At 40.1% G+C, this 22,098-nt stretch overlaps 1 protein-coding gene across 1 annotated transcript; it reads right to left on the bottom strand.

The window, feature by feature from the left end:
- Positions 1 to 4,562: 4,562 nt before the first annotated feature.
- Positions 4,563 to 7,147, bottom strand: LOC136695531 (uncharacterized). Its single transcript, XM_066669652.1, has 4 exons — positions 6,990 to 7,147; positions 5,772 to 6,324; positions 5,323 to 5,636; positions 4,563 to 5,191 (listed from the first exon to the last, which is right to left on the bottom strand). The coding sequence occupies exons 1-3, from the start codon at positions 7,134 to 7,136 to the stop codon at positions 5,344 to 5,346; spliced, it is 993 nt and encodes a 330-aa protein (XP_066525749.1). The 5' UTR covers positions 7,137 to 7,147; the 3' UTR covers positions 4,563 to 5,191; positions 5,323 to 5,343.
- Positions 7,148 to 22,098: the final 14,951 nt, after the last annotated feature.

Raw genomic sequence — 22,098 nt, forward strand, 5'->3', positions numbered from 1 at the left:
AAACATAAAAAAGCCAGATTACAATTTGCAAATGCACACAGAAACAAAGACCTTAATTTTTAGAGACATGTCCTGTGGTCTGACGAAAATAATATTGAACTGTCTGGCCATAATGACCATCATTACGTTTGGAGGAAAAAGGGAGACGCTTGCAAGCCGGAGAAAACCATCCCAACTGTGAAACGCGGGGGTGGCAGGATCATGTTGTGGGGTTGTTTTGCTGCAGGAGCGACTGGTGCACTTCACAAAATAGATGGCATCATGAGGAAAGAACATTATGTGGCAATACTGAAGCAACATCTCAAGACAACATCAGCCAGGAAGTTAAGCCTTGGGCACAAATGGGTCTTCCAAATGGACAATGACCCAAAGCATACCGCCAAACTGGTTACAAAGTGTCTTAAGTATAAGAAAGTCAAAGTTTTGGAGTGGCCATCACAAAGCCCTGATCTCTATTGAAAATGTATGGGCAAAGCTGAAAAGGCAGGTGCGAGCAAGGCGGCCTACAAACACGGCTCAGTTACACTAGTTCTGTCAGGAGGAATGGGCCCGAATTCCTACCAACTATTGTGAGAAGCTTGTGGAAGGATATCCAAAACGTTTGACCCAAGTCATACAGTTGAAATGCCATACAGGGAAATGGTACCAAATACTAATGAAATGTATGTAAACTTTTGACTTTGCAGAAAGTAATAAAAATGACATCAACCACAGGAAACCAGCGGAAGGGGGATTAGGACGAGGATGTATGATTAGGCTTCACACCGCATATGAAGGAGCTTCCGAAATGGGACAGCCTAGTCATGCCGCTGTGACATAATCGGTCTACAAATGCGTTCTTCGAAGGATGCAGCCTCTCAAATCAGACGCAGCTACTGCCTCAAAACACTATTAATGATCTTTTCATTTTCCTTTGTGTTGTACTGTGCAGGTAGTGTCACAGTCACACAGCTCCAGGGACCTGGAAGTTGTGGGTTCAACTCCAGGTGGCAGTCTGTGAGGAGTGTGGTGTGTTCTCTCTGTGTCTGTGTGGGTTTCCTCCAGGTGACTGTCTGTAAGGGGTGTGGTGTGTTCTCTCTGTGTCTGCGTGGGTTTCCTCCGGGTGACTATCTGTGAGGGGTGTGGTGTGTTCTCTCTGTGTCTGCGTGGGTTTCCTCCGGGTGACTGTCTGTGACAGGTGTGGTGTGTTCTCTCTGTGTCTGCGTGGGTTTCCTCCGGGTGACTGTCTGTGACGGGTGTGGTGTGTTCTCTCTGTGTCTGCGTGGGTTTCCTCCGGGTGACTGTCTGTGAGGAGTGTGGTGTGTTCTCCCTGTGTCTGCGTGGGTTTCCTCCGGGTGACTGTCTGTGAGGGGTGTAGTGTGTTCTCCCTGTGTCTGCGTGGGTTTCCTCTGGGTGACTGTCTGTAGGTGGATTGGTAACTCAAAAGTATCCATAAGTGTGAGTTTGTGTGTGTGTGTGCGAGAGAGAGTGTGAGTGTGTGTTGCCTTGTAAAGGACTGGCGCCCGCTCCAGAGTGTATTCTTGCCTTGCGCCCTGTGATTCCTGGTAGGCTCCGGACCCACCGCGACCCTGAACTGGATAAGCAGTTACAGACAATGTACAAATAAATGAATGTACTGTTCAAGAATCCAATCAATGCTCTTTTAAATGAAGGTGCTACAAAAGGAAAGTAAAAGTTTCATATATGTTGCTTCCATGTTATCTATTTTTTTCTGGATGTTAAATACACTAAAACATATTTCTAGCATGACTTGTACAATTTTAGCCATTTAAACATATTTATGAACCATTTGGGCTCAACTCACCAGTAGGACGTTCTTTAAATGTTTTTGTATTTGTTCTTGTCTTTGTTTATTTAAAGCTTTGATGGCTAAATTTGTACATGTGATGCTATAAATATTTAAACTGTATTTGGTGTGCGTATAACAGGCAGAAATAAATAAATAATGTGGAAGTTAGTCTCAGGAACGTGCTTTAAACTTTTCTTTTCCTTTAGTAGCACCTTCATTAGTGAGAGCATTGATTGGATTCTTGATCAGTGCAGCAAAAAGTAAATGAAAGAAGTTATCAGGCCCTTCAGGGTTTCTGTAGTGCTACAAATGTCCGCTCGTTCTAATATCTGTCATTTAACTGTCAGGTTTGAATTTCACTTTCGTAAATAATTATTGACTGCTTTTAATTGTGCGTTTTCTCAGTTGCGTTTCTCTGTCTCACTTTCAGTTCAAAAACCTGTTACTTTTGAGTTGTGGCCTTGTTATGATGGAGGTGAAGGGTTTCACAAAAGTAAATGATATGTACCCGAATGTTAGCTGCCACTTGAAGTGGAATTAAGATTTAGGTGTCAGAACGTTTCTGCTGCATTGTTTAAGGTGCAACGGAAAACTCAAATACAGAATCTAGCTCCTAAAATAGAATGTTTTATTCCTTGAATATGTCTGTTCTCAGTTAAGGACGTTGCATTGTGTAAGACGTACAAAACGTACTGTAAGTACACGATGTAATAATATAATTATAATACATTTACTCCATTTATATTTCAGTTGTCAACAGTTTTCATTTTGTTTTCTGGCTGAGCTGTAAGTAAAGCGAAGGTAATGAGAGAGCGTAAAATTAGTTCAGAGTAGACACAAAATGATATGCAAATTAATATCCCGATTGTATTGGCCAATACCACTGTTTATCAATAACAGTTTTGGCTTTAAGTTCATTCATTGTCTGTAAGCGCTTATTCAGTTCAGGTTTGCAGTGGGTCCGGAGCCTACTAGGAATCATTGGGCACAAGGCAGGAACACACACTGGAGGGAGTGCCAGTCCTTCACAAGGCAACACACACACTAACACTTACGAGTCACCAATCCACCTACCGACATGTGTTTTTGGACTGTGGGAGGAAACCGGAGCACCCGAAGGAAACCCATGCAGACACAGGAAGAACACACCACACTCCTCACAGACAGTCACCCGGAGCGGGACTCGAACCCACAACCTCCAGGTCCCTGGAGCTGTGTGACTGACACGCTACCTGCTGCACCACCGTGCCGCCCCTTGGCTTTAAGTTGAACAAAGTAACTGTTTGAACAATGGGAGCTACAAAAAAAGTTGTAGGGCACAGTGTGTGTGACATGAAATAAATTTCTACACCCAAAATGGTGCAGTGTATATATGAATACATTTGTTGTTTGTATATTTTAATGACTTATTTATGAAATGTTTGTATGATAACTGAGTGGGCGGTCTTGCCCTCTCTCTACAGCAGCATTGGTCAGTTTTGGCCATGTGTCCGCATGGGTCTATTTCTCCACAGTTTGGCAGTCTTCTCCACTTCTGTCGGATGGGACTGTGGTTGGTGTCGACCGAGGGAGTGTGTCCTAAGTGCTGTGTCTTCGTGCTGGTGCGCTGCTGTTTTCAGGCGTTGCACTGCTTCTGGTAGACTATGACCTGTGGACTCTGTTCATATTATATATATATGTGCTCTTGAAAATGAACCCATTAACCCCATGTGCCATTCATACTGAGGTATATTTAGAGCAAAACTCATGAGCACATGTGACAGTGGAACTTTGGGTTGTAGAAAATTTCCTCTCCCACAAATACCTCTTCAAAGTTATACCTTCACAAATTCTTGGTGTTTAGCAAATTTACTGATTATTTTCTACAAATTCCACTGTGACGATTGCTCAAGTGTGTTTCTTGGAATGTACCTGTCATCACTTTCTTTGCTATTTTCAGCCAGAGATATGTTTTGATTTTTCTGAACTACGTGATTTAGGACATTTTCTTTCAAGTGGAAAGAGTAGTTTGAGGTAGTACACAAAGCTAATCTGAAGTTGAACACCATCTTCTTTAGACAAACACTGCTAAATATTTAAACTGGTCAAGTTTGTACACGGAAGGTTTTCTGATTTGTTGTACTTTAGTTTACAGATCATTGTAAGTTCTAAACAGATGAGTATCTTTAAAAATGGGCTTTCTTTTAATGTGGACACAACAAAATGGGAATATATTATATTTCTGTATGTGGGCAAAATGATATAATGGTTAGACCATATATTTAAGCTTTAATGATTTCATAAATATATATTTTATTTAGGAAGGGATAGTCTTTTTTCACCATTAATCTCTAAGGGGCCAATTAAGCCTAGTACACTCCATTAAAGCCCATGTCAGACTTTTGACACAATTCATAAAATACCATTATTTACCTTATATTCTAATATTTACATGAACTAATGCATACAATTTGAAATGAGAGGTTCATCTGGCATTTTATAAACAGATACTCCTTAGAAAAATCATTTATTAAAGACACCTGAAAACAGATGTCAGTGGGCTTCAGTACACACCCTCATAAAAATAACATAATACAATTTAAACTGTGCTACAGTGAGCACTTCAGATGAATATCTTCCACTTTAACCATTTTATCATTTCTAAAAATATTTTGTGCAGAGATGTTTAAAGTAAAGCAGTGAAAATCCAGAAAACAAAGTACAAAACCAGATAAACATTGAATTTTTTAGAAAAACCTTTTATTATAAAACATATAAAATGTATATAAAAAGGTATAAAAATATATAATCTGGATATAAAAATATATAATTTGTATATAAATATATATAATCTGGATATAAAAATATATAATTTGTATATAAATATATATAATTTGGATATAAAAATATATAATTTGTATATAAAAATATATAATTTGGATATAAAAATATATATAAATCCACACGGAGAACTCCACTGTGCGACTGTGCTTCATGCAGAGGATTATCAAATTTGTTTATATAGCCCCTTTTACAACTTAAGTTGTCACAAATCAGCTTCACATAGTTAGTGTCACAACACAACATTTAAATCAAAGCCCAATGTGAGCAAGCCGAAGGCGACAGTGGCAAGGAAAAACTCCCTCGAGCCTGGAGGAAGAAACCTTGGGAGGAACCAAGACTCACAAAGGGGATCCATCCTCCTCTGATCAAACTACAGATCGGATTTTAAATGACCACCAACTAAGTGTACAATAATGATAATAGTCTGGGGGCATAATAATAGTGCAGCAGATTGGAAGTAATTTTTTACCTCAACGATGTTCCCCACAAAGATGTAGGAAAGCTGTTTTTATAATCTTACCCACATCCTGATCAAATGAGAGATGTGAAGTTCATCATCGAGGCATCACAGTCGCTCATCTGTGGAAAAATTCACTCACTCAGTCAGTCCACTGTGTTTCTGGATTCCCAAACCAGGTTTTTTTCAGCGCCAGTTACGCAATGTTCCTCCTTCATTTTTCTGCTTATAAACAGAAGCTGACAGAACTTACCAACACTTCTGTGGACTCTGCTCATCTCCGTTTGTGGAACAGCCTCCTCAGGAACCCTCCAGATCTTCGAGGCGTCCTGGAGCCCTGGTTCTGATTGGGCTCGTCCTGAACCGCTGGTTCAGGTTCACTGTTGCTGTCTCTGGAGGCAGAGCAGCAACTGAAGGCTCTCAATGCCTTCCTCAGACGGGAGCCAATCTTCCACCGTCTGCTGTTTGTGGCAGGAGTTGGAGCACACTGCTCTGTGCTGGTGCTCTCAGGGTGGTCAAGAACTTGAGCCACCACTACTCCTGCCGATGACACGCTCTCTTCAGCACCTGAGGCACTGCCTTCAATGTCCTCTTCACCTGGCTGTGTGGCAGGAGTTGGAGCACACTGCTCTGTGCTGGTGCTCTCACTGTGGCCATTACCTTGAACCACTTCTCCTGCCGATGACCCGCTCTCTTCAGCACCTGAGACACTGCCTTCAACGTCCTGCTGCCGACTGGTTGAAGGCATCTCCTCCTTGACGCTGCTCTCAGGCTCTTCATCCAAGAAGATAAAGGTCCGTGCCTCTAAGATCTTCGGACCTCTCGCACGATAGGTTCGACCTATGAATGTGGTTTCGTCAAACCTCCGCACCATCTCCTCGTACTCCGGGTCATGAATGACCACAATATGACACTCCACTTGTGGCCTATATTTCCGTGCCTCCAGCTGTCGTTTGTGCACCCCTGTAGCGAGAGCGTAGGCTGTAAGGGGCTTTGTCGTGCAGCCTCTTTTTGATAAATCGTACCAAGCGGAAGTCCTCCTGGCGGGACGCAGACTGGTACCAGGCTGCTCAGAGCTGACGTTGCTGTCATCAACCTCATTGGATCCAGAGGTTGATGCAGCTACTGAGGCACTCTCGGTGTTCAGAGGGGTGTGGTCTGAACTGTGCTGGTTTGCCTCATTGTCCAGCAGGCCAACACAGATATAGCCATCTACCCCCATGTTCAGGGAAGCATCCTGATTGTTTTGTGATTTCTACAAATTCAGAAGGAAAAAAGAGGAGTTTAATGAAAATGGTTAATTAAAAGGACCAATTAGGGTCAGTTAATAATAACAGTAATTAATAACACTCATTTATTCATTGTCTTTAACCCATTATCCAGTTCAGGGTCGCAGTAATAATTAATAATAATAATAATACATAAAAAACAACATATACATTTAAATCCATATGATGAAAGATTAAAACCAAATACAGTAAATGTAATAATTCTCAGTACAATTTAATAACAATGTTATTTATATCCTATTACATTTAAAAATTAACATAAATATTGTTATTATATTCCATATACATTCTTTATTTAACTGCATAATAACACTTTTATTAAAAGAGGAAACAGTTTAAAGTTTAATTTTATCCCTAAAACAGAAGCTTTTTCTTCATTTAAAAGCCCTTATTTTCCCGAAGGACTAGTAGGCCTCTTTACTGACACTAAAGCCCCATTATTAATTTTACCGAGGTGTGATGAAGGAATGAATATATGATGTAAACAGTTCCTTGTACATTCGTGGCCGTTCTATTTAAAGTAATACGATCACATTAAACCGACTGCAGCTCTTTCAAACGGTTATTTCACTCTCTAAAGCAGAGTAGAGCTAGTTAACCCTATAATTCTCCAATAAATCACTGAACTTACTCTTCCCCAGATCCAGGAAAAGCCACCGCGTCTGATACCATAGATCAGAGCTCCGGTGGTGGCCAAAGCCACGGCACCCCTTAACGTGAAGGGGTTAAAGATGTTGAGCATCTCTCTGCGAGACAACAATAGCCAACCTTTCTCCATCGTCGACTTTTGTGATTCTGAGTGTGCCGTGTCGCGGGGTGCTTTTATAGCATTCCGTTCCCCACCAGCAGCCAATCACATTCCTCCTTTTCCTCATCTCTAGAAGGTTCAGTAACGTTCAGGAAAGTTCAGGAACCAGGGTCATTGTGACATCACGGCTCGGCCGCGCGCCGACAGACAGAGCGAGCTATTTTATCATAAGTGGACGCAGGGCGACTTCTGATTGGTTGCACGCAACTCATCGTCTGATTGGTCGATCGAGATCTGGAAACTAGTAAACAACGTTTTCCCCTGCGCCCAGCAAAACTAACCGGAGACTGAACCTCAGTAAAATAAAAAAAAAACTCAAAATTTACAATAATCTTGAACTCAGATATATTAAACATTTTAGAAAACGAGTTTAATTTTGTTTTTCTTTTCACTGTTTTGCCTCGACATGTTTAACCACGGAAGTAACAAACGTAGAAGGCGCGGTGTTTTTAAAAGGATTTTCGCGTCTGTGGACAGTTTTGCAGTGGGGGTCTGCAGGTGCAGAAGGAAGCCTCCAGTGCCGGCATGTTTTTAAGCTCGTATCGAGAGCTAATTTTACAAATCGCAAGAGACGGCTCGTCGTGTAGACTGCAGTTAAGCCAGTGTGGACCCTAACTGTACATCCCCGTCCTAATTCCCCTTCCCAAGGACCCCCGGGCAGCTGACGTCACACCTGATTAAAACACGACTGACTTCTCGCTGTCGATAACGTACACAAACCAGGCCGTGTTCCTCTGAGTGCTTTCTGTGCACGAAAGACTTTATTTATATGCAGTAACCTGGATAAAATCAGTACAAAGTGTGATATTCGCTCTGAGCCTAGGACTTTTACATATGGGGAGCAAAACAAAATGGAGTCAGGGGGTGCGCAGTTAGACACTAAGGTTTAAAGGTGTTTTAACGGTGTTATTTGTTGTTGAAAGACCTCTGAGTGCATTCTGTGTGTTAAACAGTCACTGCGGTAAAGTTGGGTTCATATTCGACATTCGTAATTCCGCTTTTTTTCGCCAATTATCAAACGTATATTCATCGGTACAGTTGCAGATTCCTAATGTAACAAAGAAAACCAAAAAACGACATCCATAACCTTTATTTACTAAACTGTACTTGCTGAGATTAAAGCAGAAACGCAGCCGATCATCGCTGTTTTTGCCCCTGCGCCCAGCTCCAGCGTTAGGGACCGTCGCACAATTAGAATAAATGTGTAGTGTTTAATGTTAATGTCCAAATATTAATCTCTTTCCTTATTGTACCTAATAATGTCACATCAACTTGCAAATGTACACACTTTTATTGCTTACACACTAAGGTTAATTTTGGTGAAAAATTGTTATTATTTATTTATTTGTTTTTTGTTTATTTTTAATGAATTCAATAACCAAATAAATATTAAACGTTATGGAACCAAATGATATCAAAACAACCTAGAAAAGTACAGATATTTATTCTTCACACTTTACTAGGCTTATTTGGATGAAAAATTCAGTCATTAATTGTATAATGATTAAAATAACCATATAAATCTATTAATCTCTCATTTTATTTTATTATATTATTTTATTTCATTTTATTTCATCCAATCCTACACGCGTTTAGAAGGGATGGCAGTTAGAAAAATCAAACCTATGGTTACCCTTTTTAATGATAATGTCAGTGCATTAGTGTGGACACCTGGCCTGTTGATATGGAACAAATGTGTGTGTCCCAAGGTAGAGACAGTGAGTTAGTCTCTGTAATCACTCTATTTGATGGAGAGCAATGGGCGAACTGTGCAGTAAAATTAACCTCACATCAGAGTCAGTGGTTTCGAGGGGAGGTACCTCACATTTCCTTAGCAAAGGGAAAAAATAAACAATGGAAAGACATGTCAAATTTGATTTTAACTTGTTCAACAATCACTGATTGGCAACTGAACCTTGGCTGTGGTCCAAAGGCAAATATGATGTTGGTCTTACGAAAGGATCTCCAGAATTAATAATCGCTCCAAAAAGTGATTACAGGCCGTGCACAACTCAATATCCTCTGAAAAACGAGGCCATCGATGGAATGAGGACAGATAACTGTCCTTATCTTAACTGTCCATGTTTAGCAAAGTACTTTCAATACATTTTCACGTGGATCTAAGTGTTAAATAAATAAAGGTATGCATTTAAAATATGAGAAAAACATTACCATAACAACACACAATTATTTAATAGTGATCTTTCTCCAGTTTTATTAGTGATCTCAGCTTCATCAGCGGGATTAAGTTAAACTTAATCACTTCATTAGTGAACATCAATAAGTCATGACCCTTAAATAACGTTTTAAAATAATTTCAAAACAACCAATAAAGTTATTGTTTTGTAAACATCCCTAGAACTGTGTATTTCTAAACAAGGAAGCTGTGATATGGATGAGAACATGATCAGATCAGGTAGAATAAGTATTTACTGCATGTGTGACTTTTTTCTGCGCTGCTCTACGCTACGAGTCACACCCAGAGAGAGAGAGAGAGTACACTTTAATGACTCCGCGTGCGCAGCAGCGGGAGAGAAAAAAAGCTTGAGTGTCGATCTTTTTACTTGAGTATTGATCAATACCAGCGTTGGTATCGATATTATCGATGTTTGGATCGATACAAATGGTTAAATTCATTGGGCATTATCTCTTTATTTTCAAAGTGTCCCAAAAATCTGAAAGACCCATTGAAGACACAATATAACAGACTAATAATATCCTGAATATGAAGAAATGTCTTTGTGGAATTTTTGTCATGGCCCTGTGAACATAGCAAGTGACATGATGAACATGTGGAAACATGAACTTTGGGGTATATGTCCTATGGCATTTTTATTTTTGAATTGTCAGATTATCAAGAATCTGAAATTGATTTTACAGAAGGTGTAGTACAGATATAATATCCCAAAGTGCAGAGTTTAATTCATAAAGTTTCTTTAAACACTGAATGTCTGTGTGTGTATTCACAATGTCTGGTTATTTCTAATATTATAAATATTTATATAGAAATTTGTGATTGTAGATTATTTATTTCTTGTAACAGTGTTTCTTGGCAATAAATCTTATACCGTTGAAAGGTCTGTACATTTCTCTTTTCAATGGTGCCACATTTGTAAGGAACATGCATTTGTGGGAGGAGCAGTAGAGCTGAGTGTGTGGGCTGCACCCATGAAAATCCTCTCTGCCAAACGCCAATTACATTGTACAACCAATGTTTATAAGTAATTTCTTCAGTTTTATTTGTTTAAGCTCCATTTCTTAGTGCTGTTCAAATGAAGGTCAAATGTCCATATGTTTAAATATGTTCAAAAAGACAAAGGTTTCATGGGGTGTCCTAATTTTCACACGCGTGTATCCCCCACAGTTCATGTTTCCACAGATTCTGTCATATCCCATGCTCTGTTCACAGGGCCATTACAAAAAAATCTCCACAGTAAAATGTCTTCATCTTCAGGACATCAATAGTCTGTTATATTGTGTCTTTAGTGAGACTTTCATATTTTTGAGACACTTTGTAAATAAAGAGATAATATCCGCGGAAGGAAGCTAAAGGTGTAGTTTTTCCACGGTATGGAAGTTGTGTTCGTATTTCGCCATCTAGCGGCGACAGAATGCAACTACTGCACCATTTAAGGTGAAAGAGAAATCCTAATGAATCGATTGCTCATCCTTTGTGTCCCGCAGAGGCGATTGCTCTAAGACTGCAAGTGAAGCTCAGCTTCCCCTAAAATGTCAAAAAATAAGTGATCAAATATATACTGTTGTGTGTACATGTCATTGAATAAATATGCACTACAACGCGCTCAACTTTTGTTCAGAATCAGCTTCTTATCACTGGTAAAAACGTGGCTTTCCTCTCAATCATTTCCGCAGCTTCACAGTTCTTTAACCCCCTGGAGTCTGAGGGGTTTTCAGACACCCTGGTGTAGTCTGACATGCCTTGATTGTTTTACAAATTGTACGCATCTGAGAAAAAATCATTTCAAAGTGTTACACATGCATTTTTCAGAACTATCTCTGCAACAACAGTGTTGAATCAGTAAGAGTGTCATACATCTACATTTTGATTAAATTTACTCTAAACTTAGACTTTCCAAAAACCTATTTTCAGAAGTGCTGATATACTGTGAAAAAACACATTCTAAACATTCCTCACCGGGACCTTTGAGGTCAAAACTTTGTGAACACGGGTCTTGGCAACACACTGCTGATTCTACTTTTCATAAATTGTATGTAATTTTATACTTAGGACATAACAAATGTGAGGTGACACTCTGTTTTTCTCAGTCACTGGCTCCTACGTTGCATATGTATGAAGATAGGTGCGAAAACCGAGGTGCGAGGTCCCCACCCCACTGCCTAATGAATGGCCCATTAGCTGTCACTGCCACAGCTGTCAAAAGAGAAGAGACCAGAGGCAGAGTTTATCACAGTTTATTTCAAAAAAAGAGAACTAAACAAGCAATAAAAACAAAAAAATAAATAACTGGCATGAATTAAAATAAATGGAAAATGTGTTCACATGTAAACATAGTGATAATATACTAAAGATAGTCATACTGTATATCCTTGTGTGTGTATATATGTATGAGTCAGTTCAACAAAAGATGCCAGTCTCTAAAACAGTTTCTGTCTGGCTGCATGCAAAGGTAGACATCACACTGTTCACACTTCCATGGGGTTTTTGCATAGCACACAGCTGTTCAACAAGCTCTTCCATGAATGCCTTGTGGGTCAGGCTGTCCTGTTGCATAAGTTGTTGTGGAGAATGTAGGCATTGGTAGCAGCAATGTCCAAGAAGTGAAGAAACAGTTTTCTGTACCACTTCAAAGTTTTGTGCTGAGTTGTGTACTGCAAAATGCTAAACTTACAGAGCAGATGTGGAAGGACCATGTGTTTACACGTTGGTGGTTGCAGACTTGGTTGACGCCGTCGTCTTTGCTTGGAGGTGGAGTATTTTCCACATTTCTGAAAGAAAAATAATAAGAAATGTGAGCAACTGTCTTCTGAGCAGTTACAAAGATTAGCTATACATGCCAACAGTCACTACAACTAATAATTTCTTGTATTTCAAATACAGTACTTACATATGACCTATGTATAGCAGTACATAGCATAACAAGCTACATAGGATGACACTATTACATTCACACAGGCCATTTACACATGACATTAACACACTAGGCTAAACATTTACAGCCATAAGCCACACTTATGGTACTGGAGCCTCGCATGCTAATGTTAGCACTCTCAGCATGCACACTCAGATTAGCAACAGGCTACACTTGAATGTCCCGTTTACACAACAGCAGGTTTTTTTTACATTAATTTATGCTTTCATATACAAAGTAATACTTATTTAATTTATTCTTTATTTTAATTTATCCGGAATTCGCGGAGTGTACACAGTGAGCGCGAAGCGTGGGTTTGTTTCATTTGAAAAGAAATATTTCACTTACCCTTCACAAAAATCCTCCTTCGGATCAATCCGCATCTCAAAATAAATCTTTCTTCGTCACTGTCCTCCCCGCTTTCGTCAGATGAGCTGAAATCCTCTTCATTTTCCAGAACAAAGCTCTCCTCCGCAGTGGCTCCAGCTCCCGTGAGTGCGACATGACAAAGCTCCACGTAAACAATTCCGCGACATGTGGCTCTGTGTTTGGGCGTTTTCATGCAAATTATCAGCCAATGATCCTCCACTAGCAGCTGCCGAATTACCATAGTGTTAACATATGAATGGCAGAACGCGTCTATGGGCGGAACAAAAAAGCTTGTGCCTCAAAAATGTGCCGGTTTTGTTTACGCTTCTCTCACAAGAATATAAATATATATATCGTTTCATCCTATGTATAGTTGGAAAGTAGACCCTTCAAGGTTTCCGAGGTATGTTGTATTTTTTTTTAGGATAAAATCTCGCAGAGTTAAATACGTGTTTATGTGGAATTTCAATTTTATCCCGCCGGCGGCATAGCCGACCTCAAAGGGTTAAACAGTGAGGACGCTGAGAGTCCACAGAGTTCAATAGTGAAGCAGTGAAGTGCAGCGAAACGAGTCATTGGATAAATGCTGGGCTTTGTCCCGCCCATCGGAGGCTCAGCGTCTCTGGGGGTCTATGGGGCAGTGGGCTGGCCTCGGCTGGCCCGGACGCTCAGCTTCTGCATGGTGATTGGATGATCTGTCTGAGGCTGAATCACTTTTTGATTGACAGCGAAATGAGCAAATCAGCGATCCTTTGGTGTAGAGATCCGTGGGAGCATTACATTTTCTTTCTGTTCTGAGTTGAACCGGAGACTTTCTTAATCCTCTTAGCAGCATTTTCTTTGTTAAAAACGACTAGCGACAAATCGAGCTTCTATTTCTGTTGGGTTTTTTTGTAGCTGCTTGTGTTTGGAGACTGACTTCTATCACTCTTTCTGACTTCTATCGCAGTTTCTGTCCGGCGGGTGCTGCTGAGCCCCTCCACCGTCACAGATCACTCACAGGCGGACGCACTTCACATGGGCCAAGGCCGTTTAAGTAGCTTAGCTCTGCTGGTCATTGAGAGGACACTAGTCAAGTCCCTGGAAAAGACGCCTTGTTGGTACGACAGGGTCGCAGATCATTTTCTTGAAAAGGAACGGAGGGTAGAATTTACGTTATAAATAAACCGACACATTTTATGATGTAGGCCGAAATTGAGCTTCCCCTCCTTGAAAGACCAGCATCCGCCACTGGTATCCTGGATGTGTTCTCTGAATTTTTTTGTAACTTGTATTTTGGAATCTGAATTTGGGCTATCGAATGTGAACAACTTCAAAATATATTGTCTGAATTTTTTTGAGCTTGATTTTTTTTCATCCTTGAATAATAACAGTGAAAAGTGTTCTTGAAAAAGTTAATTCAAGAGCAATTATATTCAGTAGATAATTCAGAAGCAAAAATATTCAGAGGTGGAAAACTGAAGGCTTAAATTCAAAAGCAACAAAAGTCAGATGCATAATTTCAGTGCAAATAAACTCAGTGCTACAAACTCAAAGGTGGTAATATTTCAAAGTTTGATGAGACAGATTTGTTTCCATAAAGATATCATTTATAGATTATTTAAAAATAATTTTTAATAATCAAAATATTTAATAAATATCTATGAATACAATTTCTCCAGATGAATGCTGAGGCTGTGACATATTTTCAGGTTACAGGCTCCGCAGATTGTTAATCAATATTATATCAATATTGTTGATTGCTGTATAGATATTCAATATTAAATTATTACAGAGTTGTGAACGGAGAGATATATTTTGTGTTGCACTGAGGAGACAAGGGGTGTGGTGCAGTGGACGTTATTAATAAAACTGGCGGAGAGCCGCCGGTTCAGTTGAGATCACTAATAAAACTGGCAAGAAATCACTACTAAAACTGGTGGAGAGATCACTACTAAAACTGGTGGAGAGATCACTACTAAAACTGGTGGAGAGATCACTACTAAAACTGGTGGAGAGATTACTACTAAAACTGGCAAGAAATCACTAATAAAACTGGTGGAGAGGTCACTAATAAAACTGGCAAGAAATCACTAATAAAACTGGTGGAGAGATCACTAATACAACTGGTGGAGAGATCACTACTAAAACTGGTGGAGAGATTACTACTAAAACTGGTGGAGAGATCACTACTAAAACTGGCGGAGAGCCGCTGGTTCAGTTGAAATCACTAATAAAACTGGTGGAGAGATCACCAATGAAACTGGTAGAGAGATCACTAATAAAACTGGTGGAATATATGAATTTGAATGTGAATATATTGGGAGTGGGATGTTTGGCCCACTAGATCCCACTTACAATCTATTTAAGTCAAATCAAATATATGGTTTGTGGGATCACACTTCCAATCTATCAGAACTGCGCTAAAATTAATTGGATCCGGGACCCCCTCCACCTGGTGCGCGAGGGCAGAACGGAAGTGAAAACGGCCGGACTTTGAGGATTTTTAGCTTGGAGAGGGGTGGAGAGCTCCGCCATCTGTCCTGGAGGCTCCCATGTGCCGCCTCAAAAGAGTCTCCCTTATAAACATCACAAGGGAGATAAAAGGCATTATAAGAAAACAGAGACGACCCGTGGTGGTCCACCAAATTAAGGTGAAGAACCAAAAAGACTTCAAAATCATCTCCAAGGCTACACTTTTAAAGTGCAAAGAAGAAACCAAAAAAGAGATTCTGCATATTCTTGGTAATGGTGCTTTAATTAACCAGCTTAATGCACTTTTCCACACTGACGATGCAAATTTTCATTGTTTGCTCTTTTTGTTCACAGAGATTCTTACTGAAAAACGCTCAATCAAGCTGCAGCAGATGTTTTATGGTTATTTAGTGGCCTACCTGTCCTATATTTATGGACACAGGACAGGGCTGTACCAGAACTTAAAAGTGGAGGAGGTAGTGCTAGCTAAACATGACACAAAGAAAGATTTGTAGCTCATAAAATGTAAGCATTTTCTTTAATTTCCTACCATCGCCATTAGTTCCTCAGCATATTTGTTATGTGTTTTTGTTTTTAGAAAGTGTAATTTGTTTAAATAAAGGGATAAATAAATTAAGGGGATCTCTGAGGATCTGGCAACCCAGTTTTGATAGTTCCTGGACCGGTTTCGAAGAAGCTGTTTTGATCGTTCTGTCTTTCCTGTTACTTGTTTCTACTCTTATTTCTGTACTTATTCTGTTTTTACAACTTACTAACCATCCATAGATCTATTTTATAGATTGTCTCCACAGGAAACTTTATTACAGAGGCACTAAAACTGCCACCGGCCCCTGGAGTAACGTTTCTGGTGTAAGTTCCTAAAATCAACCAAAAGTAGTAAGTACCTGCAATACCATGGCTACTACTGGCTGCTTTGCCTGCTCAGAGTGTGGCATGTTTAGTTTAACTCCCTTTTCCACCTCTAGTGATAATGATAGTGGATGTGTTTGTGCTAAAGGTCAGCTAGTTAGCTCTCTGGTGGATAAAGTGGACCAGCTAGAAGTGCGCATCCGGAGCTTATTATTATCAAGGGATAAACAGCGAGATTCAGTGTTAGCAACTCCGGGTGCTTTAGGGAGAGTTAGCACCCCCTCGAATCCGGCGTTAGAGCCCTCACTGCAGGGTGAATGGGTGACGTCTCTGCAACATAGCCAGACAGCTAAGGCTGATTCTAACTATGGCCAAAGCTAGCCCACCGGGACACCATGCTCCTCAGATTCGCATGTCAAACAGGTTTGCCCCGCTCAGTGAAGCACCTGCTGAGGAGCCTGTTAAGAGTGCTCTGGTTATACGAGACTCTATTGTTCAACACGTGAAATTAGCTACTCCTCTAGGGGTGCCGGCAGTAACAGTTAGCTGTTTATCGGGAGCCAGAGCGCCGGATATTAGTGGCAACCTTAGACTGATAGCTAATAGGAGATGTTCGAGGATAGTCATTCATGTAGGGGCCAATGATATTCGTCTGCGGCAGTCTGAGGTAACTAAGGGTAATATTAGAGAGGTGATTAAACTGGCCCAGACGATGTCTGATGCCGTAATCTGTTCTGGTCCCATCCCAATGCGGCGTGGCGCTGAAGCCTACAGCAGACTTTCGGCGTTAAACTGCTGGATCTCCAAGTTGTGTTACAAAGATCAAGTGTGCTTTATAGACAATTGGTTACGTTTTGAGGGCAAGCCTGGTCTTATAGGTAGGGATGGTATCCACCCCACGCGGGAGGGTGCTGCCTTACTTTCTTGCAGCGTAGCACATAGCCTTTTAGTTGGTCAGCAGAATAGTGTAGACAGCTGCTGACAAACCAGAGCCGGGACCAGGCCGCAGACAGACAGGCTAAATAGACCGTCTGCGAACTGCCTTGAGGCGTCACCTAGGTTCAACTGTATTGAGACTGTGTCTTTCTCCCAAACTAAACGTAAAAGTAGAAAAACAATATCAGCCTGTTTCAGCAACCTAATCAATATTAAATCATACACAATACCTAGCAGCAACACCTCAGAACTAAAATGTGGGTTACTCAACATAAGATCACTAAACTCAAAAGCAGTCATTGTAAATTATATCATAAGTGATCATAAATTCAACGTTTTCTTTCTCATAGAAACATGGGTTAGACCAAATGAATATTCAGCACTAAATGAAGCCACCCCCCTAGATTATAATTATGTACATAGCCCAAGATTATCAGGCAAAGGAGAACCAGAACTTAAAAGTGGAGGATGTAGTGCTACCTGAACATGACACAAAGTCGTCGTCATTACTTCCTCAGCACATGTGTTATGTGTTCTTTATTTGCTCTCTTACCATTTGAACAGGTTGAGACGCACAAAACAAACGAAGAGTTTGGTGTCGCCCAGCTCCTCCTCACAGCTAAAGAGTTTGGGTGGATGACAGACTACATAAAAGTAAGGCAAAGGCTGATGGGATATGTTACTTCCAAGTACTACTTCTCAACTTCAACTCTGAATTCCTGCAAAAATCTAAATGAATACATGCAAGTGGCTTGGACAAAGATGAAGCTGCCAGGGAAGCCCACATTCACAGACATAAGCAGCTCCATCGCCACCTACGCAAGTGAAGCATTGTGTGAGCAGGACTATCATAACACCACATTTTTTTCCCTTCTCTCCCCTAATGACCTGATATATTGTCATCCTTTACAGGCTAGGAATGCCCTGGGACCACAGGAAAGAACAAAAGTATCTCAGTCCATGTGTCATGACCTCGCCACTGCCAACAAGTATTATGCCCTAAATGTGAGTGTTCAAAAGGCTGCTGAACATAGGTCATTGTTTGAAAGCCTTGCGGAGGGTCCTGAAGAGGAGCCGCCTGTGTTGGCAGAAGAATCCGGAGTAAAACAGAAACAAAAAGGAAAATGCACAGGAAAATTCCAGAAAAAGACAGAGACGTGAGGAAGAAGAGACAACAAGTGAAGAGGAAGCCAACATCAAATACCAAGAAAGTGGTTCATCGCATGAAGAGGTATGTCATACTGTGGTGCACTACTTGTAAAAATATGAAAACCTAATTCTACACACTGTCTCATAGCCGTTTTTTTTCCCTCAGTTAAATGACAAGCTGTGAGGAGGAGCAGCAGGAGGCAGAGGAGAAGGAGGAGCAGCAGGAGGAAAAAAATGAAGGCAGGAAAAAGCCCCTTAGGAAAATGGTTCCTCGTGTGGTGCTTAAAAGACTGCAATTTCACCACTAAAATTATCAGGCGTGTCACCAAGGAGACTTTGGACTAAGAAACATTGCCCACAAAAATCCAAAAATGAGAGAATGAGAAAGGCTGTGAAGAGGGCCCTAAATGATTAATTTTGTATATAGTTTTACATTATTCTTTTTCATGTTTTTGTGTGTTTTCCATTGGTTCGTTAGTGTTTGTGTTTTTCAAAGTTCTGCCTATTTTAAATAGTTTTTCTGTTTCACTTGTTCAACTGATGTCAGTGTGAGGTGTTTTTTATTATTTTGGTGAAAGTATTGATACAGAACCAGAGGACGTATAAATTATACAGTACTCTAAAATCTTGTACATTGTATAGAGTTTTTAAGTGTAACTCATTCATTCATTTGGTACACACCCGAGGTAAAAAGCTGGCATTGCCACATTGAATGTGTTATGATAATTGTACTGCACATACTTTTGTAGCTAGTATTTTCTTTGGCTTTAAGATTTCTACAGACTCATTCTCCAGCACCTGAGAGAGATTTCAGAAGAGATGAAGGACCTTAAAGTTCAAGTCAGACGCAACACAGACGACTTGCAGAGTTTGAGTGGTGTGGAAGGAAACGTGTCTGCCAGACAACATGGTCAACGTACTTTTTATACTACTATTTTATTATTTTAGGGTCAATGTGCTTGCTGTTATGGGAGGGACATCTACAAAAGATGCAGTATGGAGGATGAAGGGGAGACTTTTCTCCAATGGCCTTGCTATGCAAATGAATTGGACAGGACTTGGTGGAAAGCTGGCCTTTAAATCAACTGAGAGAGAGAGCGGACATTAAGTTGTTAAAAAGTTTTGTGAATTTGAATGCATGTTCAGAGTCTTAGCATTTTTAACTTAATACACTTCAAAAGGAGTACTGAATACTATAAACATGAATTTGTCTTAAGTGTTTAAATGACAGTTTCCTAATAGATTTACATGTCATAATGTAATTTATGAAATGTGTTGTTGTTATATAAAAGCATTGTTGTATATATAAATAAAAGAGAGAATACACCTTTCTGTTTTATCCCTGATTTCTGGAAGGTGCAGTGTATATTGCTAGGGTGCCTCTAGAAACTTTGTTGGTATTTCTAATAATTCTTAGGGTGTTGCTAAGTACTTCCTTTGTACCCTAAGTTGTTGGTATGCAATTACTGTTGCATCTTTTGTTTATTGCTAGGGTATTTTTGTGTAGTTGTCATGGTAACTAGGGTGTTTCTAAGCTGTTCATGGTGGTGGAGGAAATAAGTACGAGTATTAGGAATTGAAATCTAACAGAGCATTTGCAATCAGAAAGTAGTTTATTAACCTTAAGGTGGTCAACACACAATAGCACAGAGCACTATGTGAATGTGGACAAAGAAGATGTTTTCACTGAGAGTTTATAAAGGTAGTGTATACGTCATAACCATAAGATAATCACTCTTAAGTTTCTGCAAGCTTAGTGTCCTTAGAGACATCCCAGTTTGATAAACAAGATGAGGGACAGAATGTTTTGTTCTGATAAAGAGCTGCCCTCGAACTGACCTGACATACAATTAGTTTGTGAGTTCTGTTGACGATTAGAAATGAATATACAGACAAAAGAAGCAGACGGTCTTTAACAGAGACATATAAACATTTCCATTACAGTCCCCCCTTGTCTCTAAGGACACTAAACACATACAGAAACTCTAGAATCTGCACAAGGAAACTTGTATTACTACACAGACGTTAAAGGAGGAAGAAAATATATATGTTTGTTTGTTCAATTTCGATAAAGGAGGTGGTTTTAAAGGCTTCTGTCTCATTATAGGAACCTTTTTGTAAAGCTAAGAAGATGGATGGAGAATGGGGATTTAAATGTTCCTGAATGAATTTGCTGGTAAGATTATAACTAGTTGTGTCTAAACCAGGGGTCGGCAACCCGCAGCTCTTTGATCCCTTTGATGCGGCTCAGCTTTTGAAAATAAGTATTATTTTTTAAAATGTAATTAAAATTTATTTTATTTTAGTTTGTTCATTTTCAAAATGTAATTCTATGAAGATTATGGCGATGTGGTGATTGTAACATCTAAAATATTTTAATATTTAAAATATTTTTGTCGCCAACCCAACGTCTTTTTTTCAGAGTTAAAATGTTTTGTTGCATGCAGAAATGTTATTTCATTTTCCCTGCAGTCGTTCGTTGATTTCATGAATGTAACACAGTATAGTTTGTTTATACATCGACCAAAGGCAAAAACCCTGTTATCTGCAGTGTTATGTCATTAAAAATTTCAAAAGGGTTTTGTGGCTCCCAGTGTTGTCTTTACTGTGTGAAACGGGTCCAAACGGCTCTTTGAGTGGTAAAGGTTGCCGACCCCTGGTCTAAACCCATCCAAGCTTTATTCACTTCATCATATGTATTTTCAGAAAGTGAAGACTCAAAAGGATCAGTGCTGGAATGTGGCATTAGTGAACATACAGTGTACGTGTCATGTGCGTTACCAGTTGTCTTCACTGTGAAGTTTGCATATTGCCAGTAAACATTTTGACTGTAGTCTATGAACCTTTCTGTAGTCTCAGGTTTTGCTTCCCTGCATATTTTCACCGTCATCCAGATGGACGCTGTCAGGACGATGCAGGCGAAGATGAATGCTGTCACCTTGCAGAGGTTGAACAAGATGTACATTTTCCTGCCATGGTGAATTTGTTGTGTCAATTCTGGGGCTTGGGCTCTTTTGCAGTGTGAGATGTGGACCCACGTGTCCCTCTCAGCAACCTTCACTGCGGTGTGAGTAGTCAGGAGCACCTGGAACGGTCCTTGCCAGCGATCCGCTTTCCAGTTCGCCCTCATGTAGACCTTAGTCAGGATCCAATCCCCAGGCTTCACCGTGTGTCCTGTAACTGCTGGGCTTGGTAGAGATTCTCTCACCCTCCTGTGTACATCACACAAAACAGAACACAACGTTGCACAGTATTTTTGCATGTGATCGTCTTCCAAGGCCAGTGTTTCACTTTTGGGGGCACATCCTGTATTTGGCCGACGGCCAAACATTATCTGGAAAGGGAAGAGTTTCGTCCTGGACCACACTCTTTGTCTCAGACTCATGCACACCAGCGGCAGGGCTTCCACCCGATTTAGCCCTGTTTCTTGATACACTTTGATCAGTTTTTGTTTTATTGTGTCCCTTGCTCTTTCTACCGCCCCTGCACTCATAGGGTGATAGGCACAGTGTTTGTGTAGTGGCATGTCAAATACTTAGCTGATGTGTGTTAAAGATTTGAAAACACGTCAACAATCACAAGCAAATATTTCTTTTTCAGACGTGGTGTTAATTCAATAAAATCCATTTGTAGGTGATCAAAAGGCATGTCAGGTTCTGGATGTCCATGTGTGTGTTCATATGAAATGGCTCCTGTTGAGTTTACATTCAGAGAGGTGAGACACTTTTGAAAAATTTAGTGAGAAGCCTTTTACAAACCACTGTAGATTTACTGCGTCTACCATTCCTCCCAAGGTTTCTTCTTCCTGACAGGGAGTTTTTCCTTGCCACCGTTGCCAATGGCTTGCTTTTTGGGGACTAGTTTGTGGATGCTGTGATGGACCTTACAGAGAATTTTCTTCATAATTTCGAAATTCTTATTATAGTAAATGGATACAAGTGAAAACATCTCTTTGTCTCCTTTGTCACAGTTCAGCATTTTTTTCTCAATCACATTTAATGAACATTAATGGCCCCACTATGCATGAAAAAAAAAAAACAAGT

This window comes from Hoplias malabaricus, chromosome 4, assembly GCF_029633855.1.
Source record: "Hoplias malabaricus isolate fHopMal1 chromosome 4, fHopMal1.hap1, whole genome shotgun sequence".
NCBI lineage: Eukaryota > Metazoa > Chordata > Actinopteri > Characiformes > Erythrinidae > Hoplias > Hoplias malabaricus.

What these genes read in the sequence shown, in the direction of transcription:
- LOC136695531 (XM_066669652.1), bottom strand. Translation starts at nt 7,136, where the DNA reads ATGGAGAAAGGTTGGCTATTGTTGTCTCGCAGAGAGATGCTCAACATC. An exon ending in TTTCCTGGATCTGGGGAAGA is followed by an intron (nt 6,325 to 6,989) that starts GTAAGTTCAGTG and finishes CTGAATTTGTAG; the next exon opens with AAATCACAAAACAATCAGGA. An exon ending in CGTTGAAGGCAGTGTCTCAG is followed by an intron (nt 5,637 to 5,771) that starts GTGCTGAAGAGA and finishes GCAGTGCCTCAG; the next exon opens with GTGCTGAAGAGAGCGTGTCA.